General features: G+C 40.4%; 1 protein-coding gene across 5 annotated transcripts in view; it reads right to left on the reverse strand.

The window, feature by feature from the left end:
• The window catches only part of EDC3 (enhancer of mRNA decapping 3), a 63,615-nt gene that overhangs the window by 33,468 nt on the left and 6,150 nt on the right, over window positions 1-23,997 (reverse strand). For 3 of the 5 annotated variants that reach the window (XM_032244835.1, XM_032244836.1, XM_032244837.1), the window contains 2 exons: window positions 10,099-10,309; window positions 6,311-6,630 (listed from right to left, as the gene is read on the reverse strand). In XM_032244835.1, the coding sequence (XP_032100726.1) occupies window positions 6,311-6,630; window positions 10,099-10,262 (484 nt within the window). In that variant the 5' untranslated portion in view covers window positions 10,263-10,309. Of the gene's footprint in view, window positions 1-6,310; window positions 6,631-10,098; window positions 10,314-23,997 lie in introns of all 5 variants that reach the window. The other 2 variants (XM_032244840.1, XM_032244839.1) reach the window with 2 other exon arrangements.

Below are 23,997 nucleotides of genomic sequence, written 5' to 3' on the forward strand. Positions count from 1 at the left end.
GAAGGCAGGAAGGCAGGAAGGCAGGAAGGCAGGAAGGCAGGAAGGCAAAGCATGAGTTGCTTCTCTAACCACTTGCCCAGTATTTGTTAGCCCTAAACAGTGGGCTAACACCAATATGAGTGTTCAAAGGCACAAGCTGAGCATCCATAACCCAAAAATCCAAAATCCCAAAATTTCTGAGCACTAACATGATGTTCAAAGAAAATGCTCACTGGAGTATTTTGGATTTCTGGATTAGGGATGCTCAATTGGTATGTATTCCAGAAATACTCCAAAATCCTTTAAAAAAAAATTAAAAATCTGAAACGCTTCTGGTCCCAAGCATTTTGCATAAGAGATACTCAACCTTTATTTTTGGGGGTGAGAGTGCAGTATAGAAAGAAAATTTTTGCTCAGTTTCAAAAAAAAAAAAAATGAAAAAATAGTACCCACTTCATATCATGCTACATGATGAGGAGCTATTGAAATACAAAGTAGAAAAGTAAAGTAAACAAACATGACTAGCTGTAAAGCCCGTTCACAGCATGTTGACCAAGTGCCCCACTATAAAGACTAATAAGGTTCACTGTGGGAGATGCCTTAATTCTGCCTTAATGATGCTGGGCACTGGTTACCATTTTTGGCTCAGCTGTAGGACTCTACGAACATAACTTACAACAAAACCTAGAGATGTGTATGTAGAAGGTTTCAGGTATTTTCCCGTACTCCTCTAAATGCAGAGTTGATTCATTCATTTGAGACATATACACTAAGGAGCAGCTGTGTTTTAAACACTGTCAGGAAAGCAGAGTGTGAAAAATATTTCCCAAGAGGAAATACTGACATCACAGGTCAGTAAGAGAAAGATAAGAGAATATAAAATAAATGAAAGGCAGGCTAATATGCTCAGTTGTCTCTCACTCTTCCCTTTCCTCACACTTTAATATAAATATTAGGAAGTCCTGAGTAAGTAAGCCATCTCAGTACATGGCTTATTCAGCCCAAAGGGCCTGGCCCTGCGCTAAACTGGCCTTTGGCCACTGGGAGACAAAAGCACTTCCCTCGGAAAAGATAAACAGTCTTCCCAGATTTCTTTACTTTTCAATTACAAGGGCCATGCACGTATGAAGACTGCAGGCTGGCTGCCTTCCTGTGCCGTTTTTCTGCCAGCCTTTGGCACAGAGGCCCTTTGGCCAGAACAACTTGTAACAAACCCATTGTTGCATAACCCTCAGTGCCACTTATTTATTGGTTTTTGTCACACACAGACTGTAAGGGGAAACTTTGTCCTGCACTTATCACACTAACGGGTACCTGAATGTCAAACTACAAATGTTTTACTGCCAGATTCAACAGGCATCATGAGAAAGTGCCTCAGAATACATGGGACCTTCTTCTCAACTCCCAAATTCTATCTAGGCCGAGTTTTCAAGCGTATTAGATGTATGAAGCACATCCAAGGAAGTTTACAAGTCAAGAAGAACTCAGTAGGACCATGAAAACTTGGCCAAATTCACTTCCTGCCTTAGGAGGTAGGATGACTGCTACAATTAACAGACCGTTAAAGCCCAACCATACTACAACAAGATAGTATCCACCATCTTTCCGTTTAAAAGGTTCAATTCCATTCCTCCTTTCTCTCCACCGCCAGTAACAAACAGAAAAAGGGAAATCATTGCCAGAGACAATGACATGCCTATAGGACTACCTCTCCCTAAACATAAATGAGCTAAAGACCAGCTATTTCCTTTTTTCTTTTTCTTTTTTTGAGATGGAGTTTCGCTCTTCTTGCCCAGGCTAGAGTGCAAACTGCACTCTAATTTTACAAATTAATATACAAAACTGGCTAATTTTGTATATTTAGTAGAGACCGGGTTTCTCCATGTTGGCCAGGCTGGTCTTGAACTCATGACCTCAGGTGATCCACCTGCCTCAACCTCCCAAAGTGCTGGGATTACAGGCGTGAGCCACCGTGCCCAGCAATTTTTTGTATTTTTGTAGAGATGGGGTTTCACCATGTTGCCCAGGCTTATCTCAAACTCCTAAGCTCAGGCAATCCGCCCGTCTCAGCCTCCCAAAGTGCTAGGGTTACAGGCGTGAGCCACTATGCCCAGCTGACAGATTATATTTCTATAGCTTCATCAATCTTCTAGTGTCAACATCAATATACATAAACTGGAGAAAATTCTAAGGCAGACCTTTCTATTCATAGGTCTCAATGAGCGGAAAAATAATTATAACTCTACCTTCTATCAGAAACCTATTTTGAGCCATGTCTCATTATGAAATTTCTAGGCCACAGACATTTTCCAAAATAATCTGGATTCTAAATAAGTTTATTAAAAAAGAGTAACATTTTACTGCCCTACGATCTCTTTACCTTATTTATGTACAGTTAACAATCTAGAAAAAGGAAACTGACCAAACAGCAAAAGCAGAATAACTAAAACCTGGAAGCCACCAAGATGTCCTGCAATAGGTGAACAGGTAAACAAACTGATACATCCACACAAGGGAACTTTATCTGACAATTAAAGAAATGAGCTATCAAGCCACAAAAAGACATGAATTAATCTTGAATTCACCTTGCTAAGTGAAGGAAGCCAGTCTGAAAGGGCTACATACTGTATGATTTTAATTACGTGATATTCTGGAAAAAGCAAAACTGCAGAGACGGTATACTAAAAAGATCAGTAGTTGCCAGGGAGAAGTGGGGACAGTTGAACAGGTGAGGCACAAGAGATCATTTAGGACAATGAAACTATTCTGTTTATATTGTAATGACAGATACATGTAATGACAGATGTTGTAACGACAGATACATTCAATTCCAATATACATGTGTAGTGGTATCAGAATTATTAACCCGTATCCCCACCCCCCTCCCGTGGGAGCCTGTCAAATAGAATATGGTGCTTATGTGCCATTTCTTTTGCCTTGCGTCTGACTCCATTCATTTCTAGAGTTATGTAGGTCTCCCATCCGCTTCATTGACTTGTTTCATATATTCATAATGCAGTTACTTTGTGTTGTCACATTCTGCATTCTATCCTGAGATCCCCCAACCTCCTAAATGATTTTTTAAAATTCACGTACACTAAGGCTTACTCTTTGTGCTGTAAAGTTCTGTGGGTTTTGACAAATGCATAACATCATGTATCTGTCGTTACAAAGTAAACAGAATAGTTCCATTGTCCTAAATGATCTCTTGTGCCTCACCTGTTCAACTGTCCCCACTTCTCCCTGGCAACTACCGATCCTTTCAGTATACTATCTCTGCAATTTTGCTTTTTCCAGAATATCACATAATTAAAATCATACAGTATGTAGCTCTTTCAGACTGGCTTCTTTCACTTAGCAATTATGTAAAGAACGAATGACAGCAGGAGACAGGTTTCTCACTGTTGGAGTGAAAGGTTACAGACAAGCAAAAGGAGAAGGCTAGCAGGCTCCATGTGGTAATGGATTAAAGCTGGAGACATCAGTATGAACTTATACTGAGTATAGTACAATATATACAGCTACATATAGAAATATTTAAACATGCACATATATACTGGTTAAATATACACACACGTATTTTCTTTTCTGTGAACTCTACAGAGAAGTATATACACATATATTTTCTTGCTGTCAGCTATGAGGGTGACACCCAGGAGCAACGAGCATACCTAGCAAAGGAGGAAGAAGGGAAAAGGGGGGAGGGGGAGGGCAAGGGGGAGAGGTGAGGAGGAAGAGGAAAGAAGGAAGAGGAGGAGGAGAAGCAGCAGCAGAAGCACCAGTAGTAGCAGTAGCTGTAGTAGTAGCAGCGGCGGTAGTAGTAGTAGTGGTAGCGTTAGTAGTAGCGGTAGCGGTAGTAGTAGTAGCAGCAGTAGTAGTAGCAGCGGTAGTAGTAGTAGTGGTAGCAGTAGTAGTAGCGGTAGTAGTAGTAGCAGCGGCAGTAGTAGTAGCGGCGGTAGTAGTAGTGGTAGCGGTAGTAGTAGCGGTAGTGGTAGTAGTAGTAGCAGTAGTAGTAGTAGCAGCGGTAGTAGTAGTAGCGGCAGTAGTAGCAGTAGCGGTAGTAGTAGCGGTAGTGGTAGCGGTAGCGGTAGTAGGGGCGGTAGCAGTAGTAGCGGCAGTAGTAGCGGTAGTAGTAGCGTTAGCAGTAGTAGCAGTAGTAGCAGTAGCGGCGGTAGTAGTAGTAACGGCAGTAGTAGTGGTAATAGTAGCAGTAGTAGTACTAGTAGTAGTAGCAGTAGTAGTAAGCATCTTTCAGTGTCAGAAAGCACGTACCAAAAAAAAAATCCACAACGATTGGAGTATGTCAAAGGGACATGGGGTCCAAGTGAAAGATTTGAGACTAGTCAAAGCTGAAATAATTTGAGTACCAAAATAAAGTAATATTGAATTATAAGCCAAACTATAAAATAAATACCCATGAGTACATGCTGATATAAATAAATGACTGAATAAATAAACAAATGGGGGAGAAGAGAGGACTCTCTGGCATAAAAGAATTCCAAATAATGTCTGAAGATGCCGTGTCCTCAAGGAAAGGGAGCATAACTCCTCATTCCTTGGGTGTGGGCTGCACGGAGTGATTTCCTTACAAAGAGTATAGACGTAAAAGGGGAAGAAAGAGTCACTTTACAGAGGAGAAACTTGACATACACTACTTTAGCCAGGTGATCAAAGTGAACATCAGAAGTTATAAACCATGGTGATAATATATACACTTGACACAAAGTGACAAAAATGGTGCTTTACCTTTGTTGTCTTCCGCCCCCAAACATATAACCCCAGTCTAATCATGAGAAAAACATCAAGTATCAACTGAGGGACATTCTACAAAATACCTAGGTCATCAAAAACAAGGGAGGTCTGCGAAACTGTCAGAGCCAAGCAGAAACGTGACCACCAAATGTGATGTGATATGCCGACGGGATCCTGGAACAAGGACATCAGGTAAAAACTAAGGCAATCTGAATAAAATGTGGACTTTGTTTAATGATAATGCATCAACATTGGTTCATTAATTGTAACAAATGTACCATACCAATGTAAGATGTTAATAATGGGGGAAAAATATGTAGAAAAAAAAATAATATGAATTGATAATAAGGGTCATCTCCAAGTGCATGGAAGATTATAAACTGCCTGACTATTTGACCTTCTAACAAATCAACAATTTCTGGTAAAGAAGAAAAGATTTTCACACTGGGCAACATAGTGAGACTTTGTCTCTACTAAAATAAAAAAACTAGCCAGGCATAGTGGCATAAACCTGTAGTCCCAGCTACTCAGTAGGCTGAGGTGGGAGGATCGCTTGAGCCCCCTTCAAGGCTGCAGTGAGCTGTGATCATTGCACTCCAGCCTGAGTGACAAAGCAAGACTATATCTCAAAAATAAATAAAGTAAAATAGAAAAGGTTAAGTCTAAATGGAGAAAGTCATTTTCTATCCAAGCATTTTACAGTTTTTCTAAGGATACGGAAGTCACAATTGAATTTCAGTCTCACATTTGCAAACACTGTCATTTCAGATCCTTGTTTCATATGCACCAAAGGAAATTACCTTGAAATACATTAAAACATTTATTTTTAGGCCAGGTGCAGTGGCTCATGCCTCTAATCCCAGTACTTTGGGAGGCTGAGGCAGGTGGATCACTTGAGGTCAGGCAAGATTGCACCATTGCACTCCAGCCTGGGCAACAAGAGCGAAACTCCATCTCAAAAAAAAAAAAAAAAATTTTTTTTTTTTTTTAAATTTAGCTGTTTATTCACTTGAATCAGGCATCTCCAAAACTTAAAATGTTGGCCAGGTGTCACACCACAAGCTCTGGAACAAGAATCCTCTGGAACAGCCCACGTGCAGGTTCAACTCAGACACTACTACCAACATCAGTTATGAGATTTAAGTTTTGTTTTTTCTTTTTCTTTTTTAGACACGAAATCTCGCTATTTTGCCCAGACTAGTCTTGAACTCCTGGACTCAAACGATCTTCCTGCCTCAACCTCTCAAGCAGCTGAAATTATAAGTGCAAGCCACCAAGCCCAGTAGTACTGGATTTAAAACATTGCTGTTAGTCTCAGTAAATTCTGGGCAGACTTTTCCTGAAGGAAGTGGTAAGAGAGGGCAGCAAGCTCATTTGCATCTCTAACAGCTTATTTCCCTTCCCTTAACATCTTGAAGAACTAGGCTTGGAGGAAGAGAGAACCATGTTGTATTTTTGTGAAGCTTAGCCAGCATCCACTGTACTGGAGTAACAAAGCACTGGTTTAAAGAACAGCAGTGCTTATAGCTTATAGCCCTGAGGCCAGATTGAGAAGAAATATCAACTTGACCCTACTTACAGGAGTTGTGTCGACGACGGAAACTTTTGGACTGACTCAAGGATTCCATGTGCCTGTCGACATAGCTCTTTGAGCACTGTTGCTGCTGGGGGGAAACGGCAGCATCTTGGCTCTTCACATCTGTCCTCTTAGGGATATTCTGAGGGGCACTGCTGGAAGAGGCTGGCTTCTTGACCAACTTGCCTGTGCCATTCTGATTGATGCCCACTTGGCAGCCAACACCAGAGGGGCCTAATTCTGTCTGATGAAGGTCTCCAAAATGTTGGTTGTCCCCAGGTCCTGGTATCTCCAGAATTTTTAACTCCGTAATGTCACCTGCCCTGAAATACACAAAAGAGTCCAAGTCTCAGAATTATAATAGTGAAAAGAATGATGAAACTGGGATCATTAGCAAACAGCTACCCCTTTGCAGGTCTGCATATTAATGAGTTATCAGAGCCTAGCAAAGGGGACTGTGTGCTTAAGCACAGGGCTTAGCCACCAGCTATCCAACTGGCACAATGCTGGCCTTTAAAAAGAAGCTATTGCTAATAACAAAACTATATTAATCTTACAGTCCCACAATGTTTAATGGCTTTTCTTCATTCATTCACTCTCTTGCTCATTCCACAGGCATATACATAAAACACTTACTATATGGTAAGCCCTGCACTGGGAACTATTTTGATCTGGTATACAGAGATGAAAATCCTATGTGCCCACAGGAACTCAGTCTGGTTGCGGAGTCAATCAAAAGTCTTAAATGGGCTGGGCACGAAGGCTCATGCCTGTAATCCCAGCACTTTGGGAGGTTGAGGCAGAGGAATCACTTGAGGCCAGGAGTTCAAGACCAGCCTGGTCAACACGGCGAAACCCCATCTCTACTAAAAATAGAAACGATTAGCTCGGTGTGGTGGTGTGCACCCGTAATCACAGCTACCCAGGAGGCTGAGGCATGAGAATCACTTCGCCCTGGGAGGCAGAGGTTGCAGTGAGCAGAGATAACACCATTGCACTTCAGCCTGGGTAACAAAATGAGACTCTGTCTCAAAAAAAAAAAAAAAAAAAAGGCACAAAAATTTTTTAAGTGTTAAATGTTATGACAGAGGTGTACATAGGAGACTAGAGAGCCTAAAAGCAAAATATTTAAGTTAATCTGGTGGAGATGAATGCAATACTTAAGCTGAGTCTGGCCAGGGCAGGGGGAATGAGTGGCTAAGCAAAGAACAGTAGGGAGAAAGGCATCTGAGGCAGGGGCTCAGAGACTGAGGACATGTAGAAAATATGGCCCACGTGAAGAACTGCAAATGTTATGGTGATACTAAAGGGAAGGATGCCTGTGGAAAGCCATCAGGAAGTAAGGCTGCAGAGGTAACCAGGGACCACATCGTGGTCATGACGGATTTTCCTGGTGGCTACAGGGAAGGAGAAGAAACAAGAGGCAGTGGCACCAGTTAGAAGACCAGGCAAGAAATAAGAGGGGATGAACCAAGCAAGTGCTAATGCAAAGGCAGAGGGGAGAAGGGATCAAGAGACATTTCAAATCCATAGAAGTCTGGTAATTGAACACAAGGATTACAGAAAAAGAAGAGTTTATTATGACCCCTAAGTTTCTAACCTGAGGGAAAGATCTTATTAGTCATAAATAATGGGTATGCCCTTAGAAAAAGAAATCAACAGGAAAACATAATGAGACTAGCTCCAAAAATCTTAAATAAGATATCTTGTGGGGTATCCAAAGGAAATGACCAGCAGACAAGGTGTTTGGCTCATAATGGGTCTAAATTAAAGATGTGAGGTCTCATTAATGTATAAGGTACACATGAGATTGTCTAGAGAATCAAAGCTAAGAAATGAACCAAAGATAAACCCTGAGTAGTTCAATCTTAAGACGTGAGTGGAAGAAAAGGAACATAAAAAAACAACAACAAAAAAGTGGAGGAATAGAGGAATATGTGGAACAGATGCAAAGAAAATCCAAAGAGGTGACAGAGAAACTAAAAAATGGTACTTTAAAAGCTAGGGAGCATTTTATTTTTATTATTTTAGAGATAGTCTTGTTCTGTCACCCACGCTAGACTGCAGTGGTGCTATCGTGGCTTACTGCAGCCTCCAACTCCTAGGCTCAAGTGATCCTCCTGTCTCGGCCTCAGGAGTAGCTAGGATTACACAGGCACATGCCACCACGCCCAGCTAATTTTTAAAATTTTTCTTTTGTGTAGATGGGATCTCACTATGTTGACCAGTCGGTTTTGAAATCCTGGCCTCAAGTGATTCTCCTGCCTTGGCCTCCCAAAGTGCTGGAATTACAGGCATAAGCCAATGCATCCAACAGGGAGCCTTCAAATGAGACTGGGATTGAGATACTGTCAATGAATTTGGCCATTAGCTTATTTGTAACCTTGGCAAAAGGTAATTCAGCAAGATGATAAAGTTAGAAAAAAAGATAACAGTAGGGTAGGGAGGGTCTAGAGAATGAAGCCACAAAAGATAGTGAAAGCACACTATTTGGCTCTGACAAGGATTATGAGTTAAAGGGAAGCAACACGACAACACCTAGTGGCAAATGCAAGGTCTAGGAGAGAGAGTTGTTTTTAATACAGGGGAGGCCAAAAAATGAGTATCAGGAAATAAGCAGTACAGGCCAGGCGCGGTGGCTCCCACCTATAATCCCAGCACTTTGGGAGGCTGAGGTAGGCAGATCACTTGAGGCCAGGAGTTCGCGACCAGCCCGGCCAACATGGCGAAACCCCATCTCTACTAAAAATACAAAAATTAATTGGACATGGTGGTGCATGCCTGTAATCCCAGCCACTTGGTTGGGAGGCTGAGGCGGGAGAATTGCTTGAAACCCAGTAATGGAGGTTGCAGTAAGCTGAGATCACACCAGTGTACTCCAGCCTGGGCAACAGCAAGACTCTGTCGAAAGAAAGAAAGTAAAGAAAGGAAGAGAAAGGAAAGAAAGGAAAGGAAGGAAAGTAAAGAAAGAAAACAAAAGAAAAATAAAAGGAGTGAAGCAACATAAAGGTTGAAATGGAAAACACAGAAGAGATGGAGCAAGGTCTCAAAGGAGGTAGAAAGGGATAGCCTCTAAGCATACATAAGGGTAGCCCTGAACAGACGGGTAACTTCTGAAGAGACTGCAGAGGAGATAAGCAATATATATGCTGGTATGTGTAGGAAGGGAATCGCTCAGAAAATCAGGGAAGCTCTTGCCTGACAGCCTATTTTTTTTTTATTTGTACAGAAGAATGGAAGGCTATCTGCCAAACTGGTGAAAAGAGAAATGTGAAGAAATAAGTGAATTTGAGATCTGTTGGTAAATACTAAGAAAAAGACTTTTCCATAACGAAAGACTTTAGCTACTTGCTGCAAAGTGTTCTGGGGATAAATCACAATACCAACCTACAAAGAGAGAAACATTTATGCATGGGAATAAAATCATTAAGGACCTTAGATTGAGAAAACACAAATACAAAACCAAGAAAGAACATATAAAACCATAAAAGAAAAAGGTTATTCTGATTTGACATATTTATATAATATTGCATGCTTAACAAAGATAAGAATCATTGGCTGAGAACAGATAAGGATCACTGGATAAGAAACACTGGCTGGGAGCTAATTACAATACAAAGTCCCTGCTGGGAACAGCAGGTGGACTGTAAGACCTAAGACTGCCAAAATCTCACACTTAACAAGACTCTACTTAAAAGCAGCCATATGCAAGAGAATATCAGCAATCAGATCTAGGTTCAAGCTCCGCGGACTACCAGGTTGGATTTGGAAGAATCAGTCAACACACTCACCGGAAGGTGACTTCTGGAACAAGACACTTCACTCCATTATGGAAAGGCCGGGTGAGGGAGATGGTCTGGCTGACCTGATCCACAGCTGACACTCTTCCCTGATAGACACCCAAGCTATCTCCACAATTGATGGACACAATACTTCCCAGCCAATCTGTAGCCATGTTTCAGATGTGAGACCACTGTGAAGAGAAGGAACTATTCAGTGTACCTTGCTAAAAACACAAACTTTTAATTAAATTAAGCAAATATATCAGGCTTTGTCCAACTGGTTAATAAAACATATTCTATCACATTGTTAACTAAGGTAATAAACCACAAAAAAAATTAAATTTTTTTCAGAAGTATGCATATTAATAAGCAATGTTATTTAATACATATAAAGATCCTAGAATTGCTTTAAAGCACATACATTAAAGATAATACTTATATACATCAAATCACACAAAGTATAACCTGTTTATTCACACAAACTATAACCTGTTTATATTGCATTTTAACAAATCTGTCAAAATGCTTTCAAAGAGAATATGTGGCTGGGAAATAATATATTAAAAAAACAAATACTGATAATGCCCCTCTTTGCTGATGACAGTAATAAATTCTGGGTATTTTATTTTAAAAATTTTATTTAATTTTATTATTTTGAGACACAGAGTCTTAGCTCTGTCACCTAGCCTGGAGTGCAGTGGTGCCATCATAACTCACTGCAGCCTCAACCTTCCAGGCCCAACCAATCCTCTCGCCTCAGCCTCCTGAGTAGCTAGGACTACAGTCTGGTGCCACCATGCCCAGCTAATTTAAAAAAATTTTTTGTAGAGACAAGGTATCGCTACGTTGCCCAGGCTGGTGTCAAGCTCCCGGCCTGAAACAACCCTCCCACTTGTTAATGAAACATCAACTTCTGCATAATGTGCTTAATACAGCACGTAAAAGAAGAAATTTATAACTTTAAGTGCTTGTATTAGGAAAGAAAGGTCTAAGATCGACAATCTAAGCTTCCATCTTAAATATCAGTTAAAAAAGAGAACAGATTAACCTGATGTTAATAGAAAGGAAATCAAGAGCAGAAACCAATGAAATAAGAAACAATTAAGAAAAATAAAACAAAACTAGTTCTTTGAAAATAATAAAGTTGGCAAATCCCTAATCAAGAAAAAAAGATAAAACACATATTATTAATATCAGAAATGAACAAAAAGACATCATAGACACTAAAAAATAACTTTACCACAATAAATTTGACAACTAAAGTTATCAAAACTGATATAAGAAAAAATCTGAACAGCTGCTTGTCTATTTTAAAAACTGAATTTATCAACAGAATAAGACAAGACACAAACGAGGAGAAAATATTTGTAAAAGACATATTTGATAAAAGGTCTGTTATCTACAATATACCAAGAACCCTTAAAACTCAACAATAAGAAAACAAACAGCCTGATTAAGAAATGAGTAAGGCCGGGTGCAGTGGCTTATGCCTGTAATCCCAGCACTTTGGGAGGCCCAGACAGGCAGATCACAAGGTCAGGAGTTGGAGACCAGCCTGGCCAATACAGTGAAAGCCCATCTCTACTAAAAATACAAAAAAATTAGCCAGGTGTGGTGGTGAGCACCTGTAGCCCCAGCTACTTGGGAGACTGAGGTGGAAGAATCGCTTGAACCCGGGAGGTGGAGGTTGCAGTGAGCCAAGATTGTGCCACTGCACTCCAGCCTGGTGACACAGTGAGATGCCGGCTCAAAAATGGAAAAGAAAAGAAAAGAAAAATAAAAGGAAATGAGCCAAGAGACCCAAAAGGACACTTCACCAAAGACATGGACATGGCAGGCAAGCATATGAAAAGATGCTCTACATCATGTCATTAGGGAATTAATGGAAATGCCACTACACACCTGTCAGAATGGCCAGAATTTCAAAACACTGACAACACCAAATGCTGATGAAGATGTGGAGCAACAAAAACCATCACTCATTGTTGACAGGAATGCAAAATGATGCAGCCACTTTGAGTATGCACTTTTCTTTCTTTTTTTTGAGACCGAGTCTTGCTCTGTTGCCCAGGCTGGAATGCAGTGGCACAATCTCAGCTCATTGCAGCCTCTGCCTCCCAGGTCCAAGCAATTCTCCTGCCTCAGCCTCCCAAGTAGCTAGGACTACAGGTGCACAGCACCACACAAATAATGTTTGTATTTTTTTTTTAGTAGAGACAGGGTTTCACCTTGTTGCCCAGGCTGATCTCGAACTCCTGACCTCAACATAGTCGACAGGTTCTCGGCAACTGTGACTTTAAGTAAATCAACACATAATGAAACCAATTTACCATAGGTTATTTGATATAAATGAGTTTAGTTTTTATGGCATATTTCTGGTCACAAAAACATCACCAATCTTCTAAAGAACTGCTCAAATGTGGAAGCAATCAAGACATCCTTCAGTAGGTGAATGGATGAATAAACTGTGGCACACCCAGACAATGGAATATTATTCAGCACAAAAAAGAAATGAGCTATCAAGCCATGAAAAGACATGGAGGAAACTTAAGAGCACATTACAAAGTAAAAGAAGCCGATGTGAAAAGGATACATACTGTATGATTCCAGCAACAAGGTTTTCTGGATAAGGCAAAACTATGGAGACAGTAAAAGGTTCAGTGGTTGCCAGTGGCTGGTGGGGGGCAGGGGAGGTGAACAGGCAGAACACAGGGAATTTTTTCAGGGCAGTGAAAGTATTCTGTTTGTTACTATAATGGTAGATATGTGTCATTTCAAAACTCATAGAATGTACAACACCAGGAGTAAACCCCAATGTTAACTACGGACTCTGGATGACAATGATGTGTCAGTGTAGGTCCATCAATTGTAACAAACATGACTGTGGCGTGGATGGTGACAACAGAGGGGGCTTGTTGGGGGGGCAACAGAGAGATATATGGGAACCCTCTGTACTTTGGGTTCAATTTTTTCCCTGAAACTAAAATTGCTCTAAAAAATAGTCTATTTAATAGAAAAAAACAATTTGATTATGTAACCTAAAACCTTCCTACAAAGAAAAATTCAGGCCTAGATAACTTTACTGGCTTTTTCTTTTTAACTAAGTCTGAACTGGATAGCTTTACCAGTTAATTTTATCCAACATTTTAGAAAAATTTAATGTCAATCTCATACAAACTTTTAGAAAACACAGGAGAATGAAGCTGGACGCAACAGCTCATGCCTGTAATCCCAGCACTTTGACCAAGGCAGGCGGATCACTTGAGGTCAGGAGTTCCTGACCAGCCTGGCCAACATGGTCTCTACTGAAAATACAAAATAAACCCTGTCTCTGTTAAAAATACAAAAATTAGCCAGGCGTGGTGGCACACGCCTGTACTCCCAGCTACTCAGGAGGCTGAGGCAAGAGTATTGCTTGAACCTGGGAGGCAGTGGTTGCAGTGAGCCAAGATCACACCACTGCACTCCAGCTTGGGTGACAAAGTGAGGCTCCTTTTAAAAAAAAACAAAAACAAAAACGAAAAAAACAAAAAACAGCTGAGTGCAGTGGCTCACACCTATAATCCCAGCACTTTGGGAGGCTGAGGAGGGTGGATCACTTAAGGTCAGGAGCTCGAGACCAGCCTGGCCAATATGACAAAACCCCATCTCTACCAAAAATATAAAAAAAAGAATGGCTTCAACCCAGGAATGGAGATTGCAGTGAGCCAAGATTGCACCACTACACTCCAGCCCAGGTGACAAAGTGAGACTCTGTCTCAAAAATAAAAAAAGAAACAAAGAAAAGAAAAACACAGGAGAATGAAATACTTCCCAATTTGTTCAATGTGACTAGCATAATCTGATGTGAAAAAAAAGATCAACATCCTGCACAAATATAGGCCAAAAATCCTCAGGAAGATATTAACAAATGAAATCCAGCAATAAATTTTAAAAGTCTAATATATCACGTATATTTAGGTCTCTACTCCTAGAATGCAAAGTTGGTCTGGTATTTTAAAAATCAATCAATTTTAGGCTGGGTGTGGTGGCTCACGTCTGTAATCCCAGCACTTTGGGAGACCGAGGTGGTCTGATCATGAGGTGAGGAGATCAAGACCACCCTGGCTAACATGATGAAACCCTGTCTCTACTAAAAATACAAAAATTAGCCAGGTGTGGTAGTGGGCACCTGTAATCCCAGCTACTTGGTGGGCTGAGGCAGGAGATTTCCTTGAATCCAGGAGGAAGAGGTTGCAGTGAGCTGAGAGCACACCACTGCACTCCAGCCTGGGTAACAGAGCAAGACTCCATCTTGGGGAAAAAAAAAATTACACACCACCCAGGTGGGGTTTATTCCAAAGATGCAATGCTGACTCAATATCAGAAAACCAGTCAATATAATCTACCATATCAACAGGCTAAATAAGAAAAACACATGTTCATAGCAACTGACACAAAAAATGCATTTGACAAAATTTAACACCCATTCATTCTTTTTTTCACAAAGCCTCTCAGAAAAATGGGAACAGAGAGGAATTTCGTCAATCTGGTAAAGAGCATCTAAAAACCCCTTCAGCTAACATTAAACTAAATGGGGAAAGACTGAATGCTCTCCCTATAAGAACAGGAACAAGGCAAGGATGTCCACTCTCACCGCTCTAACTCAATATAGCTCTAGAAGTTCTTGCGATAAGACAAAAAAAATAGATATAAAAGGTAAACAGGTTGGAAAGGAAAAAACAAAACTGTCTCCATTTGCAGATGACATGACTGTCTATGGAGAAAATTCCCATAATCTACAAAAAGTCTTAGAGCAAGTGAGTTCAGCAAGATTGTGGGATACAAGATAAACATACAGAAGTCAATCTTATTTCAGTATACTAGCAATGAACACATGAGCACTGAAAGTTAAAATATAGTACCATTTATAATTGCTCAAAAAATACAGTACTAGGTGTACATCTTAAAAAAAAAAAAAGGGGTACAGGACGTGTATACTGAAAACTATGCAACACTGAGAAAAAAATAAAAATGCTAAATATAACAGGTATAACATGTTCATGGATTAAAAGACTCAACATAAAGTATGCAAATTCTCCCCAAATTGGTATAACAGATCAATGCAATTCTTAGCAAAATCCCAGCAAAATTTGTAGATATATCTAAAATTTACATGAAAAGGTAACTAAAATAGCTAAATCAATTTTTTTTTGAGATAGAGTCTCACTCTGTTGCCCAGGTTGGATGGAGTGCAGTGGTGTGATTTTGGCTCCCTGAAACTTTTGCCTCCCAGGTTTATGCAATTCCCTAACTCACCTCCCAAGTAGCTGGGATTGCAGGTGCCTGCCACCATGCCCGGCTAATTTTTCTATTTTTAGTAGAGATGGGATTTTCCCGTGTTGGCCAGGCTGGTCTTGAACTCCTGACCTCAAGTGATCCACCCGCCTCAGGGTCCCAAAGTGCTGGGATTACAGGCATGAGCCACTGCACCCAGCCACTAAATCATTTTATAAGAAACTAGGAACAATCAGTCTACTTGATTTCAAGACTTACACAGCTATAATAATCAAGACTATGTAGTACTGGCAGAGGCACAGACATGTAAATCGATAAAATGGAAGCCAGAACCCAGAAATAGACTCACAAAAATATACCCAACTGATTTCTGACAAAGTGCAAAAAACAATTCAATGCAGGCAGCACAGCTTTTACAACAAACAGTGCTGGAGCACATGGAAATCCATCAGCAAAAAAAATGAACCTCCAACCAAGTTTCACACTTTATACAAAAATTTACTCAGAATGGATGTGGGAAGTAGAAAAGCTTTTTTTCAAAGTTTCCTTTCTTGTTAAAGAATAAATTTGCTAACCTTTTTGTTAAACCCTATCCTATTGCAGCTGTTAGACATGCCATGCTTACAGGCATGTAGTATATTCTATGTCCTTGTACTTTAACCAAAATATCTGTGCTGGACATGCTCACAGGCATGTCCCAGCTCACAGACCATGCCCCTTACCTGTTTAAAAAGTTTTCAGTTATTAGCCAATCAGGTTTTAGTTTAAATCTTGAGGTCTGGCTCCAACCAACAGAAATTAGACACAGCAGTAAGGACAACCCCAAATGTGTAAGGAATAAATATGTCTGCTTTTCCTTTATTCATTGTACTCTTGTGTCAAGACGGCTAGCAAGGGTACCCTTCCTGCAGTGCAGGAAGTAAAAATTGCTTTGCTGAGAAATCCTTTGTCTCAGTGCTAATTTTTCTTTGCGGCACCAAGCATCTGCTTCCAACAAATTTGGCGACCATGAAGGGACCCATTCGCCTCCAGGGTGGTCTCCAGTCCTCTCTCTCGTAAGAAGGCCCTAACGGCCCCTCCTTGTTGCGGCAGGCCAAGAGTCAAGACCTATCTGGAGTGGGAATAAATCAACCTAGTCTCTCAGCAAGGAGGGAGAAAGGCTTCAAACTTTGTGCACAAACCAAGGTAGGAAATGTCACAAAGAGGGTAAACAAAGTACTTCGTTGACAGTCAAAATTCTAAAGGTTAATTAAGTAAGTGTGTGAGTGGTTCCTCTCTGAAAGATCTGTGATAGTTTCACATGGCTGAGAGGTCAGAAAGAGCAAAGCAAAAGTAGAAAGAAGTGAAAGAGACGTTCAGGGGAGGGGGGGACAGTTAAAATCCTCCCTGGGGAAAAAGGATGGCAAGCCTTTGGAAAACAGGATAGGCAAGAAATCTCTAGGATAAGAGGTTAAGTCTAAGTTTCTTTTCTTGTTAAAGAATAAATTTGCTAACAACTCTATGTTAAGCTCTATCCTATGTAGCTGTAAGACATGCCATGCTTACAGGAACATAGTATATTCTATGTCCTTGTACTTTAACCAAAATACCTGTGCTGGATGTACTCATAGGCATGTCCCAGCTCATAGCCTATGGCCCTTACCTGTTTTAAAAAGTTTTGAGTTATTAACCAATCAGGTTTTAGTTTAAATCATGAGGTCTGACTCCAACCGATGGAAATCAGACACAGCAATAAGGACAAACCCTAATGTGTAAAGAATGTCTGCTTTTCCTTTGTTCTTTGTACTCCCATGGTAAGATGGCTAGTGAGCGTACCCTTCCTGCAGTGCAGGAAGTAAAAATTGCTTTGCTGAGAAATCCTTTGTCTCAGTGCTAATTTTTCTTTGTGGCACCAAGCATCTGTTTCCAACAATGGATCATGAACTTAAGTGTAAAACATCAAACTCTTAAAACTTTTAGAAAAAACATAAGAGAAACCCTCAAGATTAGGATTAGGCAAAGAGTTCTTAGACTTGATACCTAAAGCACAATCCATAAAAAGAAAAGCTGATCAAGTAGACTTCTTGAAAATTAAAAATTTTTATTCCACAAAAGACAGGCAACAGACTGGGAGAAAATACTTGCAAATCACATTATCTGACAAAGACAAAGGACTAGTATCTAGAACATTTATCTTTCAAAATGGCTAAAATACAGTGATAGCACCAGATGCTAGTAAGAATGTGGAAAAAATGGATCACTCATACATTGCTAGTACAACTATTAATTAGTACAGCCACTTTGGAAAACACCCTGGCAGTTTACTAAAAAAAAAAAAAAAAAAAAAAAAAAACCATGCAATAATTAGCCAGACATGGTGGCACACACCTGTAATTGCAGCTACTTGAGTGGCTAAGGCATGAGAATCGCTTGAACCCGGGAAGCGGAGGTTGCAGTAAGCCATGATTGCACCCTGCATTCTAGCCTGAGCGACAGAGAAAAAAACTACAGAAAACAAAACATGCAACTAGAATATGACCCAGCAGTTGTACTCCTGGTTGTTTATCCCAGAGAAAGGAAGACCTCGGTTCACACAAAGACCTATACACAAGTGTTTGCATGACACTCAAAAAAGCCACAAACTGGAAACAACTCAGATGATCTCAATGGGTGCATAAACAGTGGTACATCCCGACCATGGGACAAAAAGTAAAAATGCCAACCCCACAAGGTTGTATTCTGCATGATTCCATTTGTGTAACATTCTTAAAATGACAAAGCTATAGAAATGAAGAACAGGGCCGGGCACGGTGGTTCATGCCTGTAATCCCAGCACTTTGAGAGGCTGAGGAGGGTGGATCACCTGAAGTCAGGAGTTCAAGACCAGCCTGGCCAACATGGTGAAACCCCATCTTTACTAAAAAATACAAAAATTAGCCGGGCATGGTGGCGAGTGCCTATAGTCCCAGCTACTAGGGAGGCTGAGGCAGGAGAATCACTGGAACCCTGGAGACAGAGGTCACAGTGAGCTGAAGTCACGCCACTGCCCTCACTGTGACAGGGTGGCAACATGAAGGACTCTTGTAGTAATGGAAATATTTTACATCTTGACTATATCAATGTCAATATCCTAGTAGTGATACTGTATTAGTTTTTCAAGATGTTACCAACAGGGAAAACTGGTAGGTATAAAGAATATCTCTGTATTATTTATAATGGCATATGAATCTACAACTATCTCTGAAGTTTAATTTTTAAAAAAAAATCAATGCTTTCCATCACATTAACAAAATAAGTGATGAAATCATATATAATCATATCAATAAATGCAGAAAGATAATTTAACAAAATTTAACAATCATTCACAATATTTAAAAAGGGGAGGGAAAGCTGGCATCTACAAAACAATTACAGCTAACATCATACTTAATGGTGAAATAGGCCAGGTGTGGTGGCTCACACTTGTAATCTTAGCACTTTCAGAGGCCGAGGCAAGAGGATCACGGAGCTCAGGAGTTTGAGGCTACTGTGAGCTATGATCGTACCACTGTACTCCAGCCTGGGCAACAGAGCCAGACACTGTCTTTATTTTATATATTTTGTTTCTTTTCTTTTTTTTCGGTTCACTGCAGCCTCCTGGGCTCCTGGGCTCAAGTGATCCTCCCACCTCAGCCTCCTGAGTAGCTGGGACTATAGGTATGTGCTACCATATCCACCTAATTTTTTATATATTTTGTAGAGACATGGTCTCACTTTGTTGCCCAGGCTAGCCTTGACCTCCCAGGCTCAACTGATCCTCCCAACTCAACTTCCTGAGAAGCTGGGACTACAGGCCCACACCACCACACCTGGATAATTTTTGTATTTTTTGTAAGATGGGGTTTTGCCATGTTGCCCAGCTTTCCAACTCCTGAGCAAGCTATCCACCTACTTTGGCCTCCTAAAGTGCTAAGATTACAGGTGTGAGCTACTATGTCCAGCTGAGGCCTTGTCTTAAAAAAAAAAAAAAAAAAAAAAAAGGTGGGGATTAAATAAATGCTTTTCCCCTAATACTGGGGATGAGGCAAGGATGTCCACTCTTACCACTTGTACTTCTATTCAACAACTGTAGGTCCTAGCCAGTGTATTAAGACAGGAAAAAAAAGTGCAAAGTAAAACTGTCTTTATTTGCAGTGATATAATTGACTGTATATAGTCAATCCATTAAAAGTCCTACTAGAATAAGGAAATTTAGCAAGGTCACAGGATATATGTTCAATGTAGAAAAAAACAACTATATTCTATATAATAGCAGCAAACAACTAAAAATAAAAATTTTTGCGCTGGGCATGATGGCTCATGCCTGTAATTCTAGCACCTTGGGAGGCCAAGGCCTCCCAAATTTTGCACAAGGGATTCCTAGAACACTTCCCCAAGCTCTATGAATGGTTAGTTCCATCTTGCCTTTCTGGCATCTGGTAAAATGTTACCATCTTGAAGAAGCCTTCCCTGTCTACCCAATCTAACATGGTTATTCATCATTATTCTCCAACACCTCAACTCCTGTTATGATCTCAAAATCAATCACTATATGAATTATCTTGTGTGTGTTGGTCGGGCATGGTGGGTCATGCCTGTAATCCCAGCACTCTAGGAGGCCGAGGTGGGACACCAGCCTAGGCAACACAGGGAGACCCCATCTCTGCAAAAAAAATTCTTTAAAAACTAGCCAGGCATGGTAGCACACGCCTGTAATACAAGCTACAGCTAGTCAGAAGGCTGAGACAAGAGGACTGCTTGAGCCCAGGAAGTCAAGGCTGCAAAGAGCCATGATCATGCCATTGCACCCTAGCCTGGATGACAGAGCGAGGCCGTCTCAAAAAACAAAAAATAGAGATATATAGTGTGTGTTACCCTACTAGAATAGGGCAAAGGACCTTGTCTGTCTTGTTCAGTCAGTAAGACTGCCTAGAGTGGAAGAAGTCAATATTTATTCAATCAATGAATGAATTAGAAATAATGTGACAGAAGTTAATCACTCAAAATCTAGAGTACCTACATATTTACATCTAAATGTCTTGCCTCTTTTTGAAAACGGTTCTAAAAATACAGTATCCTTAAGTATACTCTATGCAAAACCCTATATAAGATATGAAACCTAACACTTCCCTACACACAGAAGGAAGTCAGGAAATAGCTAGCAGGTGAATATAAATACACATGTTAAGCACAAAGTGAAACACTGGTTCAGTGTTTTTACATTAAAAAAAGAAACCAGCACTTGAAGCTGTTTTCAAATACTAATTTTAGACATATACATACATAAAGTGTAAAGTCTAAAAGAAGGGAAAGGGACAAAAAAGCATATAAAGCACTCCTCTGGTAAAAGAGTATGTCACTTGACTAGCCTTAAAAAAAAAAAAAAAAAAAAAAAGAGTATGTCCTGACTGAGCGTAGTGGCTCATGTTTGTAATTCCAGCAGTTTGGGATGCCGAGGCAGGTGGATCACATGAGGTCAGGAGTTCCGAGACAAGCCTGACCAACATGATGAAACCCCCTATCTACTAAAAATGCAAAATTAGTTGGGCGTGGTGGTGCATGCCTGTAATTGGGAGCTGCTTGGGAGGATGAGGCAGGAGAATCACTTGAACTTGGGAGGCAAAGGATGCAGTGAGCCGAGATCACGCCATTGCACTCCAGCCTGGGCAACAAGAATGAGACTCCGTCTCAAAAATAAATAAATAAATAAATAAATAAAAGAAGGAAAAGGGGCAAAAAGGCATATAAAGCACTCCTGGGACAGGGGTGGTGGCTCATGCCTGAAATTCCAGCACTTTGGGAGGCCAAGATGGGCAGATCACCAGGTCAGGAGTTGGAGGCCAGCCTGGCCAATACGGTGAAACCCTGTCTCTACTAAAAATACAAAAATTAGCCGGGTGCGGTGGCGCACACCTGTAATCCCAGTTACTCAGGAGCTGAGATCACACCACTGCACTCCAGCCTGGGCAACAGACCAAGACTCCATCTTGAAAAAAATAAAAAATAAAGCATTCCTCTGGTAAGAGTACATCTTGGCTGAGCATGGTGGCTCACGCTTGTAATTCCAGCAGTTTGGGAGGTCAAGGCAGGAGGATCACTTGAGTCCAGGGGTTCAAGACTAGCCTGGGCAAAACAGAGAGAACCTGTCTCAGAAAACAAAGAAAAAAAAAAGAGAGAGAGAGTATGTCTCATCAGAAACATGAAGTCTGAAAGAGTCCAGCTCTAGGGATTAATCAATCTCTAGACAGTTACCTAGTGATCTAACTGAGCAAGTATCATAAAACTATGCTGATAGAACCGAAGATTAAAAGAAAAATGAATTAGCAGGCTCACCCATAAGGCTTGTTTTTACACTTTATTATAGAAAATTTTAAACATAACAAATGCAGAGAGAATGGCTCAACGAACCTCCACATACCCATCACTGAGTTGCAACAATGATCAACAAATCTGTAAGAATCTGAGATTCAGTGAGATTGAGTACATTTTGTTTCCTTTTTTCTTTTTTGAGATGGAGTCTTGTTCTATTGCCCAGGCTGGAGTGCAGTGGCGTGATCCTGGCTCACTGCAACCTCCACCTTCCAGGTTCAAGCAATTCTCCTGGCTCAGACTCCAGAGTAGCCCACTACCACATCCAGCTAATGTTTGTATTTTTATTAGATACGGTTTATTAGGCAGGGTTTCACCATGTTGGACAGACAGGTCTCAAACTCCTGACCTCAGGTGATCCGCCCACCTCTGCCTCCCCAAGTGCTAGGATTATAGGCGTGAACCACTGCGGCCTGGCCTGTAGTTAATACTAGTAGAAACTTTTAAAAATGTAACCACTGAATGTGTAACAAACTGCCCTTTCCTCAGAAACTTCCCTTGATAAAATACATTAATGCATTATTCAAAACTCATCAAAAAGGTTATAAAGAAAACTCTGTTATTTACAGGAAACAGTAAATCTAAAACAAGTACAGTGCCATCAACTGGGTTCCTAATAAGACTAAGGAAGGGGCTCCATCAATTATAGAGCTAACACCTCCATGTCAAAAGAGGTACAGGAGCCATAGGAGCTACAAGGAACCAATCTTGCTGTCTTTCATTTATCAGAGTAGAACATACACAGTAAGTCAGTCTACATATTTTAAGTGTACACTTCCATGAAACTTTACATATCAATTCACCCATGTGACCATCACTCCAAACAAGATAGACTATTACCAACAACTCAAAGGCTCCATTGTGTCCTCCTACAGGTAGTTATTATTCTGACATCATGAAAAATTATTTGAGCCTGATTTTGAACTTCATATAAACAGAATCATAAAGGTTCTCTGTTATTTGGCTTCTTTAGTTCAAAAGTACATCTGTGAGGCTGAGTGCGGTGGCTCACCCGTGTAATCCAAGCATCTTGGGAAACCAAGGTAGGTGGATCACTCGACGTCAGGAGTTCAAGACTAACCTGGCCAACATGGCAAAACCGTCGCTACTAAAAATACAAAAAAAATTAGCTGGGTGTGGTGGCACATGCCTTTAATCCCAGCTACTCAGGAGACTGAGGCATGAGAATCCCTTGATCTGGGGAGGTGGAGGTTGCAGTGAGCCAAGATCCTGCCACTGCACTCCAGTATGGATGACAGAGCAAGACACTGTCTCAAAAAAAAAAAAAGTACATTTGTGAGATTCATCCCTATTGTTGGATGCATCAGAAGTTTATTCTTCCTCATGGCTGTGCTGTTTTCTCTAAGTATGCTTCAATGTGTTTATCCATTCTACTGCTGATATACAGTTGGGTTATTTCTAGTTCTGAGCTATTACAAATAATATTCTTATACACTGTATACAATATATTTTTGTGGACAAATGCATCCACTTCTGTGGGGCATATAACACAGGAAGTCATATTATATTTATGATTTTATTAGGAACTTCCAGTTTTCCAAAGCGGTTGTACCATCTTATATTACCATCTACATTTACACAACTCACCACAAGAAAGCTCCTTTTGCTCCTCATCTTGCCAAAGCTTGGTACTATTGTTCTCTTTAACTTACTCATTCTGGTAGGGGTGCAATGGTATTGATGTTTTCTTAAACATACTTCTTAAGTACTCTTGCTTCACTGATAGTTTTTCTCCCAATAAATTATTCCTAAAATTGTAATGACTATTGAATTCAGAAATGTTGTGAATTACTATTCAGTCCAAAACCTGCTACTAAAGTTCATTTGGTATTATTTGCCTTCCTTCTGCCTTTATTTCCTAAACACCTCCAGGTAAAGACCCTTTAATTCACTTATAACTTTGTTCTTATACGATTGGAATATCTTTCATTAATACATTCCTCTACTACTTCTTGATGTTTGGTGACAGGATTTGAAGTACAATTATACACACACACACACCCCTTCCCTGTAAAGCCTATTCATGACAATGAATCCTTCAAACAATTCCACTTCTAAAAAGAACTAATTCTTCTGTGTAGTATTCACCAATGTAAGACTTCTTTTTTCTTTTTTTAATGCAATGTTGGTGCAGCTAACTAACACTTATTTTGCCAACTAGTTATTAAAAATCTAAGCTAACAATCTGTGTAGCTAGGAAGGGAGCCATAGATATCACATAATCATAATCAGGATTTTGCATAT

Source organism: Sapajus apella, unplaced genomic scaffold, assembly GCF_009761245.1.
Source record: "Sapajus apella isolate SASKATOON/1434 unplaced genomic scaffold, GSC_monkey_1.0 scaffold55, whole genome shotgun sequence".
In the NCBI taxonomy this organism is placed as follows: Eukaryota; Metazoa; Chordata; class Mammalia; order Primates; family Cebidae; genus Sapajus; species Sapajus apella.